Raw genomic sequence first — 15,770 nt, 5'->3', positions numbered from 1 at the left:
AGTGTATAAATCTACTCGTTCAACTCATTGAATTTAAGGTCTTTTTTCGTCGTGTGTTGATGCACTTTATCCGGGTTTCCGGTTTTTCGAGCTACCGGCGAAGCGATCTTTATTAACTCCCTAATATTTAGAGTACCTTTTACAATGCGATGCCGGTTTGTTCTTACTCGAGCGGCGTTTCGTGCAACTTCCCTCTGTTTTTCCGTCTTGATCGTCTACTTCGTATTAACAGAAGTACTACTCGACCAAAAGCGCAGCTTATTTACGACACGCTAATGGCCGGGTAATTCCTTGACAGGTTTCCGACGGTTAATTCGGCCTAAAAGCACTTTTAATTTATGAGTAAAGAGGGCATTAAAATTTTTAATTGTTATGTTTCTTTTGCGACCTAAAAGCTTCTCTTGTTTATGTCTTTTTAAGGAAGTTTCCATGTACAATTTTTAGAATCCGTAAAATATAAATTTATGATCTCCAAGTAAAATATCTCGGCTTCTTCCCCTCCTTTCATGTTTTATGCATCTATTTATTGTTAAACTTTTCGCACTAATGAACGGATCCGAGCCGCGGCGGTAAAAGCGTGAAATTTCCTCGAGCCCAGAGGTGTTTAAGCGGCTCGTCTTCGGGTTTTATTTGGTTCTTTACGTTTCCAGCATTGTTGTGGCACGAGAGTTGCAATAATTAATAGGGCGGCATTTGAAATTATAAGTTGAAGGGCGAACATCCTACGAGCTGCGCCACCCGGAGGAGAATACATAATAACTACAGTAATAATATTTAGCTTCGCATTTCCGAAGCATGTAATTTATTACATCTATATGAACGTATTATTATTATAATCACAACGTAACCAAACAGACATAGGAAATATAACACTTGTCGCGCAGGTGGGTGGTGCGTGGGCTCAGTGCGATTCGATTACGCTCGGTTGCGATGTATTAAAATAAAAGTGACAAAAGTGGTGCATTTGCCTATTTTTTATTTCAGCCTCTATCCACAACCACAACAACCCCCCCCCCCCTTCTGGGAGAATCTCAACTCTCTTTTTGCCTTTTATAAACTTTGTAGTTTCGTGTGCTGTATTCACATGTTACTATAACATCTTTCAAAGCCATAATTGCGCGCCCCTTCTTTATTGCCAGTTGTTTTTCCACTACATACTGACATCTTGGTAATTAATCGCAACTGCGTTCTTTCAGGTTCTTCGGGCGGCCAAAACGGGGCAGAAAGCAGCGTGAGCTAACTCGGCACTAATTCACTTAGTGTGCTTCAAAGGCAATTGCATATTGTGTATAATTTTGAAACAAATGCACGGTGCTCTTATCTCTAAATCCCGCGTTTTCCGGAGATTATGCCATAAGCAATGAAATTATTTTACATTATTCATCCTCCCTCGTCCGTAAGGTGAATCTAGTCGGTCGTAAATCCGAGCGTTTTACTACCTGCTAGAATTTTTGTTATTGTTTAAGTCGTTTTCGTCTCCGCGAACAGATTACTGATTTATCTTGGGCGAGTCTGGAGAGCGCCCGCCCTACGTCGTGGATTTTTTTGCGACATTAGCGCGACGCTTCCTTCTCTGACACTTTACGTGGTGAACGTTCCTATTATGGAAGGAAATGGATGTAACGCATCGACCGCGGGGTCCTTCTGGATTCTGTGTATGAATAATAGCTCGGCTCGTTAGCTCAACCTTTCACATAAACGCTGCTGACTACGCTGTCTTTCGTCCGTTGGGTGATATTGCGACGCTGGATTACGTCTATATTTCATGAAGGCAACAGTGGATCGTCGTTGACGTTGCCCACCCCGGTACTCATCTATAATAGACTCTCGCAGCACATGTTTCGCAATAACAGATTGCGTTAATGCACGCAATAATAAACAGTTACCCTTTCCCCCTCCGATTTCCCCCTTTTTGCTGCCGCCCGACCACAAAAACCGACTTTATAGCGCCGGCGGTACGTTACGACTTTGATGGAGCAACCGGCGCATTTTTCCCTTTCAGAAAAAGCAAAACTTGTCGTGATGCTTAAATTGGACGTGACGCGTCTCGTTTACGTTTAAAAATTGAAAAAGCACAAATGACACTATATCGCCGTTAAGTTGACGTGGAAGGCATGCGATGCCGTGGCACTTAGCTACTCCGGAAGCTCCCCAGGCACTCTAGTCTGATACTAAACTTCCACTGTGAAATTGTATCGGATGGTGTGCATCGTCTGGATGCGAGCGCTTGTCTGTCGGTTGCAGCCTCACGTTTCACCTGCATATTTCTGCGAGGAATTTTAATTAGAGTTCTTTAGACGGCGAAAAATTTGATGGATTTTAGCTGCGAACCGAAAAACGCAAGAGGTGAGCTACGCCCTCCAGGTTTTCATCTGCTCATTAAATTTTTTACAGCCAGGAGTGCGTATTTTGCGGAGTTTTATATGAAATTTCTTCAAGTGGTGAAAAATTCCTGTGGTATCGCGTATTTTCCGAAATATTTTCGTAGATCGTATCGGCCTCGGGTTCCATGAGGTTACGGACAACATACACGCATTAAATGCGTCATTGCGATACATGGGAACGTGTCCAAACCTGCTCGCTAAGGGTGAAATTCGTAAAAAACAGAGAGAGAAAGGCGGTTCTTTGTTACACGCGTACGAGCAGCAGCAGATGGAAACGCCAGCCAATTCTATGCAAGTGCCTTTCTCTTCGGGTAGAGTGAGGATAATTGGCGACCTAGGAGCACCAGCAGCATTAGTCGCCGTTTACTGAACAGATATGACAAAAACGAGCTCGCTTTTGACTTTACAGCATCCTACAACAAAAATATCTAAATAATGCCTGACCCAAATTGGGAGGTATCACAAACTGCCAAAACCCAATCCGAAGTGGTATTCTTTCTTTAGCAGCCACGAAACCGAAACCTCGATATGTGCTCTTTTGTTTGTCTTCGTTGTCCGTGCTGAGAGCAGATCATGAAAAACCCAGTATTCGTTAGTCTTATTGCACGTATGTCCGCCCATAAATCCAAGACCTCTCGAATTAAATATAAAATTTTAGTGCGTTCCCTTCCTTCGTGCAAGTTTCACGTATCGAATTAGGTCCGTTTCGATACCGCTGCAACTTTAATACACACCACACCAACATGCATAATACGTATGGCGCGTTGCACACTGCCCGTCGATCGGAGTAAATGGCGTTACACGGTCGAAGCGCTAAATTGTTCGATCTGTACCTCTAAATCGCACAAGAGCCGCCGCCATCGTTAAGCCGCCAATAAATTCTCCCGTAAATCTATAATTTACGCTTTGATTTACGCGAATTCCGTCGGAAATTTGTTAATAGATTAAAACGGATCACGCGGTCCGCATTATTAGGGCTCAGTCCGTCGGACGCGTAAGCTGATGTGGTGTTTTCTTTGTGTTCCAGTGGACAAACTGCCCCCGGGCTTCCCCCAGATCACCCAGTCGCCGATGACCAACAAGGTGGTGGAGATCGGGCACAACGCGGTCCTGACTTGCTCCGCCACGGGAATACCCACGCCCAAGATCACCTGGTTGAAGAACATGCTGCCGATCAACACCAGCAACAACCCGCGGTACACCATAAGGGACGACATGCCAGGTAAACGAAAGAGAAGTTTGTTTTGTTAATTGGGGCGGTGCCAAAGCCCGGGGGAAATCACGGCTCTATGAGTATGTGTGAGGCGGCTATCGAGGTCGCACGATTTTAATATGGCGGCGTGTTGTTGGGGAGAAAGAAAAACGAGAACGGGCAATTCGCTTGCAGAGTTCGTCGGCGAAAGCTCATCTTTCACGGGCTTTTCCTCGAGCAGCTGCACCCTGCATACGTGCATTATGGAGTCGGGTCGAGGGCGCGCAATTTGAAAAACAGATCAGGTTGCCGAAATAACGACCGCGTGGGGCGGGTAGCCGGCGGGGACAATTATAATACGTGGTTAACTGGTCTCGAGTTATCCTCGGCAACGATTCCAAGCATTCGAATACGCCCAGCGCTCCTGAACGTAGCTGCTTTGGTGACCCTAATTCTAAATTCCGTCAGTGGGATAAACTGGGTACTCGACCGCTTGATGAAACGGCGGTTTCGCTTCTGCAAAAAGTCGAAAGAGTACAATCCTATTTCGGATGCTTGTTCCGCGATGTGTTTTATCCGTGAAAATATCTGCAAGGAAAGACAGCCCAACCCAACACACAAGTTGACTTAAGGTTCCAGAAAGCTCCGTTGCCAAAAAGGGGTCTCTTGGAGACAGTTTGGGAACCACTGCGTTACGGGATTACAAGCGCGTCAAATTTTGTATGCACCGTCGTTAGGGGGCCGCATTTATGTCGGGCGTGCATATCGATTCACCCGACCAGGAATAAGGAATATCCGCAAGCGTGCCACAACAAAAACTCTATTTATCTCCGACGTTAACCGTGATCTGGCTCACGAATGGCGCTCGCACCTCGCACAATAACCGCTTTTTATGAATTCGACTGGTTTTTCCTCTCGTCGGTTCTCCATTCACTTCCATAATTACGTACATCCAACAAGAAGTTCCGTCGCATCAATAATAATCGTCGCCTCCGTAAAAAATCCCGCAGAAAGAGAAGACTCATTTCATGCACCCTTAACCCCCGCATAATAATCAATTCTTTGCGGGCGATAAATCGGTCCGCGAACTTGTTAACTTCTTATTAGGTTCGTTTTTCTCGCGGTGTCCTCCCATCGCGTCCATTATCGTTTTTGTCGTATTTTTCTTCGCGCACTAATCGAATGTCTGGTGCACGTGAGCTCGTAGCGTTTGTTTGGAGGAATTCCCCGAAGGAACTGACCTCTCCGGGGACCATTAAGCTTCGCAGACGGGAGGGACTATAGGGTTTCCGTTGTCCGCTCGAATGGCACTTACTTTTGCGATACGTGACGGTGCGGAGGGAATGTGCCCTAAACCGTAGGTTCTGTCGACAGGCGCCCTGCAGATCAGAGACAGCGAAGAGAAAGACCACGGCAAGTACGAATGCGTGGCGGAAAACGCAATCGGCACCGATTACTCCAAGTCGGCCCTGCTCTACGTCAAAGGTGAGATTTTTCGAATCGGCGTCGAGCGGTCGCGACGTTTCTTGTTCTCTTGCAGTACGTCGTGTACCACCCCAGTTTTCGATACCTCCGCAACCGATGAACGAGGTGATGTTGGGCGCCAGCTTGAACTTGACGTGCGTCGCCGTCGGTTCGCCGATGCCGTTCGTCAAGTGGCGCAAGGGTCTCACTCAGGACCTGACTCCCGAAGACAAGCTGCCGATCGGGAAGAACACTTTAGAACTAACTAACATCCAAGAGTCCGCTAATTATACTTGTATAGCCGCCAGCGCTTTGGGGGTTATCGAATCCGTTGCTCAGGTCAAAGTACAATGTGAGTATTGTAGTATGGGCGCATCCACTATATCGATTCCGTGTACAAATCGCAGCATTACCGGGACCACCATCCAATATTAAAGTGTCAGAAATCACGGCCACTTCCGTCAGGCTGACTTGGTCCTACAACGGACCGGAAGATTTACAGTATTACGTCATACAATTCAAGCCAAAATATGCCAATCAAGCTTACAGCGAGATATCAGGAATAATCACGATGTATTATACGATTAGAAGCCTTAGCCCGTACACCGAATACGAGATGTACGTCATAGCAGTCAACAATATAGGTAGAGGACCGCCGAGCGCTCCGACGTTCGTTACGACGGGAGAAACAGGTAATTTCCTTAGAAATTTGTCAGATTCCGTTTGTGTGCAGTGCAACCACTTGTTCCGCTTCTGACGCTCTTCCAAGGAAACGGAGCAGACGGTGTATGTTTAAACGGTCGTCTTATCATAATGGTTATTCCATCTCAAAGCGAACTGTTCGCGTAAGCCGTTTCGCATTTTCTTTAACGCCGCAGACTGTTCAACATGAGTGTCGTTTTCCTGATCGAAATTAGGGAAGAGGATCACTCGTCGCGCCTTTAGTTAAAACGATGATGATAGTTTCCATCGTCTCCCAAAACTTCCGTTATTTTTCATCCTGCTCTTTATCATTTTCATGCAAACTACCCATTTTTCATATGGATTTTGTGCCTATGCCTAATGTAAGTTTTTTTCAGATTTTTGTGTGCCTTTTTTACACAACTAGAGTAGTTTCACTCACGCCTATTTGGTACTTTCTAGCAAGTAGTGATTTTTAACGAGAATCTACGCTCTATACTTTTCTTCGTACTTAAATTTTCTTTTTCTCTTCTAGCTGAATCGTCTTTTGGAGGTGCCAGTAAGTTAAATGTTCACACTAAAAACTAATAAGTGGCGTCATTTGCGTTTCATTTTAACTATCCTGTCTCATTTTTTTTGGTTTCCTCTTTATTTTTTGTTCCTTTCAGTCGAAGATCAGTTGTTTTCTTTTTTGAATGCCCATTTCATTACCGTCGAACCGCTGCACCCTTATCTAATTGTACACAATTTCAGAACCGGGATCGTCTCCGAGAAACGTTCAAGTACGACCACTCAGTTCTAGCACGATGGTAATACAATGGGACGAGCCGGAGACGGCGAACGGGCAAGTCACCGTAAGCTCATCGCAATACTTTTGTCGCAACGCAAAAGAGATGATAGCGATCGAGCTTTGTCGTTCGCTAACCTGTCTTTCCGCGTTGCACTCAAAAGCGGGACACTGATGACTTTTCCCGTCGTTGTTAGGGATACAAAGTATACTACACCACCGATGCGCAACAGCCCATGTCCCAGTGGGAATCTCAAGTCGTCGACAACAACCAACTGACGACAATAAGCGAGCTCACCCCTCATACCATCTACACGATTCGCGTCCAGGCGTTCACTTCCGTCGGTCCCGGTCCGCTCAGCGCCCCCGTCCACGTTAAAACACAACAAGGTAGATAGATAACGATGCCTCTTTTAGGTCCTCCCTTTTTATAACTAACCGAACGCAAAAACAAAAGTCACGACCAGAACAAATCCCTGGCTAACACGTTATTAGTGACCCAGTTCTGACACGACGGAGCACTTTTGACGAGCGTAATTAATAGTGTTAGGCGGTCCGGATTTATTTCTCCCCACTACCAAGCGTGATGCGGCCATCAGTGGTCGGTTGTAATCAACCTCTGTTGCTTTAATTGTCAACAAAATTAAAATTATGTTGATAACAACGCGCGTTGCACTGGACTGGGATATGCTTGTAGTGGTTGAAGTCGATTCAAGGTGCTCAGATCTCGGCCGCCTAACCCTAGTAATTAATAATCACTGCCTCGTCTCGGCCCAGGCGTGCCCAGTCAGCCCAGCAACTTGGTGGCGTCGGACATCGGCGAAACCTCGGTCACCCTGGAGTGGAAGAAGCCGACGCACTCCGGCGAGAACATCGTCAACTACGAACTGTACTGGAACGACACGTACGCCAAAGAGAAACACCATCGACGCATTTCGGTTACCGAGACGTACACTCTGACCGGCCTCTACCCGAATACGTTGTACTACGTGTGGTTGGCGGCGAGGTCGCAGCGCGGAGAGGGAGCCACCACGCCGCCAATACCAGTCAGAACCAAACAGTACGGTAAGAGAACCGGCGGTCTGTCTATACCGTTCTTAGGGTGGAATTTTTTTGAAGTACGATTTTTGTGTTGCAACACATGCGTTTGCAAACGACTTCACGTAGTTTTTGGAAATTGGGGGATTTGATTTTTTTGAGGGCGCACCTTCAATTTCGAGCAGTGATTTGAGCGAACGGATGGCGCCGTCGGCGGACGAGAAATTCCTCGACGGCGCGATCCGAGCGCGTCGATTGCATAGCGTAAGAACTAATGATGCATTGTTTTAAAAATGCGATTGAACGGAACTAACGTTCCAGAAGTGTGTAAGTTTACTAAAACTTTTGAATTATAATGGCGTTATGGATGCGTGATGGATGAGTGTCCTTTCTGTGAATTGCATTTGCATGCCCAGTAACTAGTCGTCAGTGGATATTAATTTGTTAATGAGCACTGCACCAAGTAATGCTATGCCGTTCGTTTTTTAATTAACTATGTGCAGTTGAGCACCTTTCACTTTTCATTGTTTGTTTTTTAGTTTTTTGTTTTTATTGTTAATTTCAGTATTATCAGTTCGATTTTGGTTTGAGTTGATTTCACGTGAACCAGGTAGTGAGAATTTTTATTTTAATATCCACTTGTTGTCATTCTTCCTTTTTTTGTTTTTTAATTATTGAGAGCAGAGAATCATTTTACATTACATTAAAAAGTAAAAACCTAGGCTATAAGCTTTTGGCTTAAGTTAACACGCTAACGCCACCGTAGTACCGGGCGCTCCGCCCAGCAACGTTACCGGTGAGGCGGTAAGTCCTACTGCCATCCGAGTCGACTGGGATCCGCCGCCTGCTAACCGCAGCAACGGAAACATAATATACTACAAGCTGCAGTACGTCGAATCAGATAGATCAGATAGCGAAGCTACCGAAGTTAGATTGAACGCTACTAGTTTTGTGCTTGACGAACTAAAAAGGTGGACCACTTACCGCATTTGGGTCCTGGCCGGCACCTCAGTCGGGGACGGACCCAGCTCATTCCCGATCACCGTACGAACCCATGAAGATGGTACGTTTCAGTTTTTGATAACATCTATATGATAAGAACGGTGATAAACGAGAAGAAATTGTTGTTGTTGTTGTTGTTGTTAAAAAAAAAGTGACGGGACGAGAACGGGGCGCCGACTCACGCCGCTTAGTCGAGTCGAGTCGAAACGAATCGAAAGTGACTCATTTTTGTGGTTTAGTATGCGTGCCGGACTCGTCCTCACCTTCTCGATTGTAATAAATGTGTTACCACAGTTGACAGCTGACGAGAGAGGAGTTAGTGTAAAACAGTAAACATATTGTGAATCCGATTGAGAACTACGACGGTCTATCTACAGTGTGGTACCAAGACCCGGCGCAGCTGCAATGCATCTATCTCGAAATTCAGAACGATAATATTTGAGATGATTCCTCTGTACAATCAGAGGCGGTTCTAGCTATATTGCAGCAGCGCCGGGCCTTGCGAGCCCTTACGATCCCTGAAACCTGATCAATTTCTCCTTTTTTTCTTTTTCTGTATATCGATTTTTATTTATAATTTGCAGGGGGTCGCCGCGCCCCCTGGCCTTCTAGTTGTAGTTTTTCACACATTTTTGACATATCCACCGTGATATGTGTGACTTAATACCAATATTTTTTTAACCATTGCAGCCCGCCCAGGATGGATTTTTTGAAGCTGGTTTTGTGAATTTTTGTGATTTTTTGCAGCATTTTTTGAGACCTCACGTGAACCTGAATAGTGTAGTGAACTATAAGCATAAGACAAAAATTAATTTTTAATGTTTTTTCTTCTGTCTACAAAAGCGTTTGCAGGAGCAGTATATAGAGGTTTTTCCGACAGATTTTTTCAATAACTGTTTTTCGGTATTTCTAAAAATTTACTAGTTGATAATTGTGTTTTTGTTTTCGTTCACTTTTTAAAACTGTTTCGTTTTGAATTGTTTCGTTGGAATTTGTTTCGTTCCTTGTTGTTATTGTTTTAGCTACTCACGTTCACATGTAATGATTGCTTACTTGATTTTCATTCGCACAGAGTTGCATTGCAATGGCACATTTTTTGAGTCACAATCGGCACTGTTTTATTTTTTATATAATTATGATGAGTACTTAATTTTTTTAGTTGGTTTCGTGCACCGTTTTCGTAATTTAGTAACACACCACCTAGCATGCTGGTGAATATCCTTCGCCCGCCCTCCGCCGCCCTCCTTTTCCGTCCCCCCTTTCCCTGTCTATCGCTAGGCAGCACCTCACTCTCACAAGTAGGTGACATGCGCACTTTAATATGGCACATTTATATCACATTTCACTGTGTGTAAACTACACTTGCACCATTTTTTGTGTGTGACTGTATGATTGAGACTAACCGAAGGGATTATTAACCGATTAACGCTATAGAATAGCATAGCTAACCGACCGAAAGTCGGGAGTAGAAATCCTTCGAAGCGCGACGAGACGGAATTTCTACTCCGCAAAGCTGCGAATTTTTTTTTTCAAACCGAACTAACGAAAGCGAGCCAACGCAAAAAATATATAAATAAATAAAATTATAAAATAAGATGTTTGCCCATTGTTTTGGCTCGCTTGTCTGATTTTCAGGCACAGCTTGGAATTGTGTCACATTTGAATACCAATACTTAACACACTCGTAGAACGTAGGAAGAATAGTAATGCTATGGGCATGCTATTTTGACATTTACGATATGTCTGGTATTTGCTCTAACGTCCTTAGCCGATTGATTTCTTTTGTTTCTGCATGAAGAGAGAGACGAAAATTCATATACAAAGAGTATTCTCAAAGTGTGTGCAAGTGAGACGACACAATCAACAACTAACATGTGACAGATAGTTGGACACGATTTTTCCGACACCGTTTTTTCTATCTTGCGAAGAATCCACACATCCCTGTAACAATTTTTTTTGACCATCCGGTTTTTTCCCCCGACGATGACGATAGTAATAAGATTTTTGAGAGATTTTTTAATCAATACATGTGTGTGAGTATTTTTTTCTATTTTTCCATGAACCAACCTCCAAGCATTTTTGTAGCGGAGATAGTTTTTTTCTCTGTTATTTTTGTAAGAATACTACATGTTTGAATTTTGATGGATATCATAGTGTTGTAACACTTTTACAATTGCTATTTTTTTTTCTCTGACTTTTTGCATTACTCGGTTCCACAGTTATCAGTGAGTATTTTTCATTGTTGTGTGCTAGTAGTGAGTTTATTTTTTGATTAGTCCAGTAGACTGTTTTTTATGCTTATGATTTGTACGGATCGGAAAACGATCATGTCGGCTCTCCACGTAGGTAACGCGCGACCACCCAAACACATGTTCATTTTCCGATTTTCATTATGTTTTCCTTCAAGCAGCGCCGGGACGAGTATACAATGAAAAACTTTTTTCTATTTTTCCGCTGATAAATGTGTAGATAAAATTCATAGTAGGTTCTTGTGTTCCACATTAATCCGTCTGGATGAGGTAATTATTCAAGGATATTTCGTGTGTTGGTATTCAAATGTTTTAGGAAGTTTTATGGGTTTTTTTGTTGTGTTTTATTTGATTTTTGTTGTGTTTTTACGAAGAATGAATGAGAAAAACAAAATAATCGAACAATTAAAAAATATGAAGTGCCTGCATGCCGTAAACGATAAGTACTTTTCGTGTTCACCGCGGAACTACGTCTTAATAGTCGATAATTCCACAGTTCCCGGCAACCCGCAAGACGTAAAAGTGACCCCAATAAACTCCACCACGATCAAAGTCGAATGGAAGCCGCCCCATCCGAAAGAAAGGAACGGCATTATCTTGGGTTACCACGTCCACGTACAGGAGACGAAAGAAGAAGTATAGTTTTTATCACTATTAGATTAGCAAAAGTCGCCGTCTGCCGGCAATTACCGAAAATATTGCGTTGCCATAAAGCCCAGACGGCGACTCACGAACGATAAATTAACCTCTCGTCATCCCTTCTCTTCCGCACAGGGCAAAAATTTACTCAACGACCCGATGAAGTTCGACGTATTCGGGGACGCCGTCCTCGACCTGAACGTGACCGGCCTCCAGCCGGACACGAGTTACGCCATACAGGTGGCAGCACTGACCAGGAAAGGAGACGGCGATAGGAGCACACCGGTTCACGTGCGCACTCCGGGGGGAGTACCGAACAGACCGGCCCTGACCATAAAGTAAGTTACGATAGAAAGAGAACCTTCCGACAGCGATTTTGTTCAAGGGTCATCGAACGAGAGCCGACCGTCACGATAGAGCTGGAGTGGACCAGGCCGTCGGCGACGTACGGCGAGCTGAAAGGGTACAGATTACGGTACGGCGTCAAAGACCACGAACTCAAGGACGTCAATCTCAAGGGTAATAAATCTCGATTTCGAATCATTCCTTCGTTATATAGCGTCTTTTAGGCACCCACACCAACACGTACCGCATCAACGATTTGGAGCGCGGCGTCGAGTACGAATTCCGCGTCGCCGGACAGAACCACATCGGAATCGGACAGGAGGCCATCAAGTACTTGCACACGCCCGAAGGTCCGCCGACGGGAGCGCCCGTCAACATCACGTCCCGCTTCCAGACCCCGGACGTGGTGTGCGTCACGTGGGGTCCTCCTTCTCGCGAGCACCGCAACGGACAGATCATCAAGTACGACATCCAGTTCCACAAGAAGTCGGATCATAGTAACGTTATCACGCGCAACGTTTCGACTACGAAAGCCGTCTTCACGAATCTGGAGGAGAACACGGAGTACGTTTTTCACGTGAAAGCGTACACGCTGCAAGGCGCCGGTCCGGTTAGCGAGAAATACACGATCACGACCGATCGGGACATCGGTCGGGCGCCCATGTCGGTGAAGGCGGTAGCCACGTCCGACTCCAGCGTGGAGGTGTGGTGGGAACCGGTACCGTCGCGAGGGAAAATCGTCGGCTACCAGATCTTCTACACGATGACGGCGGTCGAGGATCTGGACGAGTGGCAGCAGAAATCGGTGGAACTGACGGAATCAGCTGATTTGGTGAACTTGGAGAAGTACGCGCAGTACGCGGTGGCGGTGGCAGCTAGGATGAAGAACGGGTTAGGAAGATTGTCGGAGAAGGTCACCGTCAAGGTGAAACCGGAGGACGTGCCGTTGAATCTGCGGGCGCACGAGGTGTCCACGCATTCCATGACGCTGACGTGGTCGCCGCCGATCCGGCTCAACCCGATCAAGTACAAGATCTCGTTCGACGCGATTAAGGAATTCGTGGATTCGCAAGGGATCACCCAGACGCAGAAGATCGAACGATCGGAAATTCTGTTAGGGGACGATATTCGGACGTATACGATCAACAATTTGTCGCCGTTTACGACGTACAACGTGAACGTGAGTGCGATTCCGACGGATTATTCGTACCGGCCGCCTACGAAGATTACGGTGACTACGCAGATGGCGGCACCACAACCTATGGTCAAGCCGGACTTTTACGGGGTTGTCAACGGGGAAGAGATTCACGTGATTTTGCCTCAAGCGTCGGAGGAGTACGGTCCCATCAGCCACTACTATTTGGTGGTGGTACCGGAAGACAAGACGCAAGCGAACAAGAATCCCGATCAGTTCTTGACGGGTACCCTAATCGAGAACAAAGAGAAGGCTTTGACCAATCCGAATTTGCCCTACATCGCCGCCAAGTTTCCACAGAGGAACATCCCCTACACTTTCCATCTCGGAACGGGCGAAGACAACGACGGTTTTACCAACTTCAAGCTACAAAGGGGACGCAGGTATCGCATTTTCGTGCGAGCGGTAGTGGACACTCCGCAAAAGCACCTGTACACCAGCAGCCCGTTTTCGGAGTACTTGTCGCTCGACATGAGAGAAGTACCGCCCGGGGATCCCCCGCTACGGCCAAACCCCAACGTTCCCACCGACAACGACGTCAAAGTAAGCTCGCACCGCAAAGAAGCCGGAGTCCTGTGGATAATCGGGCCCATCATAGCCGCCTTGCTCCTATCTCTGATTTTCGTGATCGTTTTCATATACAGGAAGAGGAGGCAGCCTTGTAAGACCCCGGACCAAGCGGCGGTCACCCGTCCCCTCATCCCCGCCGACTTGAACAGCAGCATAGCTCCGAGCGATCCCGTGGAGATGAGGCGCTTGAATTTCCAGACGCCCGCGATGATCTCGCATCCCCCGATCCCGATCCTCGAACTGGCCAATCACATCGAACGGCTCAAGGCCAACGACAATCTCAAGTTTTCGCAAGAGTACGAGAGCATAGAGCCCGGCCAGCAGTTCACGTGGGATCACTCCAACATGGACGTGAACAAGCCGAAGAATCGCTACGCAAACGTGATCGCGTACGACCACAGTCGCGTGATCTTGCCGCCCGAAGAGGGCATCCTAGGTAATAATTACAAAAACGGTGTTGTCAGTGATAGCATTGAGAATTTTTGTCGTACAGGTAGCGACTACATCAACGCCAACTACTGCGACGGCTATCGCAAACACAACGCTTACGTCGCCACACAGGGACCCCTCCAGGAGACGTTCGCCGATTTCTGGCGCATGTGCTGGGAGCTGAAGACCGCGACTATCGTCATGATGACCAAGTTGGAGGAGCGCACGAGGATAAAGTGCGATCAGTACTGGCCGACGCGCGGCTCGGAGACCTACGGCAGCATGTCCGTGTCGATAACGGACGTGCAGGAGCTCGCCACCTACTGCATCCGCACCTTCCAGATCCATAAACAAGGGTTCACCGAACGACGAGAGGTCAAGCAGTTGCAGTTCACGGCGTGGCCCGACCACGGAGTGCCCGACCACCCGGCTCCGTTCCTCCAGTTCCTGAGGCGCGTCCGCAGCTTGAACCCGGCGGACTCGGGGCCGATCGTGGTGCACTGCTCGGCGGGCGTCGGTCGCACGGGCTGTTTCATCGTCATCGACTCGATGTTGGAACGGATGCGGCACGAGAAGACGGTGGACATCTACGGACACGTGACGTGCCTGCGGGCCCAGAGGAACTACATGGTGCAGACCGAGGATCAGTACATTTTCATACACGACGCGCTGTTGGAGGCGGTGATTTGCGGCCAGACGGAGGTGCCAGCGAGGAACCTGCAGTCGCACATTCAGAAGCTGATGCAGCTGGAGCCTGGAGAGAACGTGACGGGGATGGAGCACGAGTTCAAGAAACTGGGCAACATTAAGACTGATTCGTCGCGGTTCGTGACGGCGAATTTGCCGTGCAATAAACACAAGAATAGGTTGGTGCATATCTTGCCGTACGAGAGTACGAGGGTTTGTTTGACGCCGATGCGGGGGATCGAGGGCTCGGATTATATCAACGCCAGTTTTATCGACGGATATCGGTATAGGAAGGCGTACATCGCGACTCAAGGGCCTCTGGTGGACACCACCGACGATCTGTGGAGGATGCTGTGGGAGCACAACTCGACGATCATCGTCATGTTGACGAAGCTGAAGGAGATGGGAAGGGTGAGTGATGCTCGGTATGAAACTGTGAAAACCTCAACGATTTTTTTTTTTTTTAGGAGAAATGTCATCAGTACTGGCCTAGTGATCGCTCAGTGCGCTACCAGTGCTTCGTAGTCGACCCCATAGCCGAGTACAACATGCCTCAGTACATCCTGCGCGAGTTCAAAGTCACGGACGCCCGAGAGGGGTCGTCGCGGACGGTCAGACAATTCCAGTTCACCGATTGGCCAGAGCAAGGCGTACCGAAGTACGGAGACGGCTTTATCGATTTCATCGGTCAGGTACACAAGACTAAGGAGCAGTTCGGCCAAGACGGACCAATCACGGTGCACTGCAGGTAGGTAAACTGAGCGTAAACTAGGAAAGTATTATAATATAGACCATCCGCGAAAGTAGTTATATAGTGGGGCTTCTGTAAATATAGTCAGGTTGGCCGAGCGATTCTTGGAAAAAATCGTGGGTTCGAATCCCACACCTGGCCGTTTTTTTCTCCTCTGCGTTTAAATTCGATTTTGTCTAATTATCGTTTAACGCGTTTCAGCGCGGGCGTCGGCAGAACTGGCGTGTTTATCACGCTGAGCATAGCTCTAGAGAGGATGCAGTACGAAGGCGTCGTCGATATTTTCCAAACTGCGCGGATTTTGCGTACGCAGAGACCGGCCATGGTCCAAACGGAGGTGAGTATTCTGGACGAGCC

General features: G+C 46.9%; 1 protein-coding gene across 12 annotated transcripts in view; it reads left to right on the top strand.

Moving 5' to 3' along the window:
* The window catches only part of LOC135131536 (tyrosine-protein phosphatase Lar), a 305,692-nt gene that overhangs the window by 289,055 nt on the left and 867 nt on the right, over positions 1-15,770 (top strand). For 6 of the 12 annotated variants that reach the window (XM_064059325.1, XM_064059319.1, XM_064059323.1 and 3 more), the window contains 15 exons: positions 3,412-3,606; positions 4,951-5,061; positions 5,117-5,392; positions 5,448-5,732; positions 6,257-6,280; positions 6,475-6,575; positions 6,706-6,898; positions 7,286-7,573; positions 8,313-8,609; positions 11,294-11,433; positions 11,572-11,774; positions 11,822-11,955; positions 12,006-15,073; positions 15,130-15,410; positions 15,615-15,750. In XM_064059325.1, coding sequence (XP_063915395.1) covers positions 3,412-3,606; positions 4,951-5,061; positions 5,117-5,392; positions 5,448-5,732; positions 6,257-6,280; positions 6,475-6,575; positions 6,706-6,898; positions 7,286-7,573; positions 8,313-8,609; positions 11,294-11,433; positions 11,572-11,774; positions 11,822-11,955; positions 12,006-15,073; positions 15,130-15,410; positions 15,615-15,750 — 5,732 coding nt within the window. The remainder of the gene's footprint in view (positions 1-3,411; positions 3,607-4,950; positions 5,062-5,116; positions 5,393-5,447; positions 5,733-6,256; positions 6,281-6,474; positions 6,576-6,705; positions 6,899-7,285; positions 7,574-8,312; positions 8,610-11,293; positions 11,434-11,571; positions 11,775-11,821; positions 11,956-12,005; positions 15,074-15,129; positions 15,411-15,614; positions 15,751-15,770) is intronic. The other 6 variants (XM_064059326.1, XM_064059327.1, XM_064059330.1 and 3 more) reach the window with 6 other exon arrangements.

The sequence above is a fragment of the Zophobas morio genome, unplaced genomic scaffold (assembly GCF_036711695.1).
Source record: "Zophobas morio isolate AGI-343-1 ecotype UQ-CSIRO unplaced genomic scaffold, CSIRO_AGI_Zmor_V1 ptg000020l, whole genome shotgun sequence".
Taxonomy (NCBI): Eukaryota; Metazoa; Arthropoda; class Insecta; order Coleoptera; family Tenebrionidae; genus Zophobas; species Zophobas morio.
This window is presented reverse-complemented; position numbering and strand designations above follow the sequence as displayed.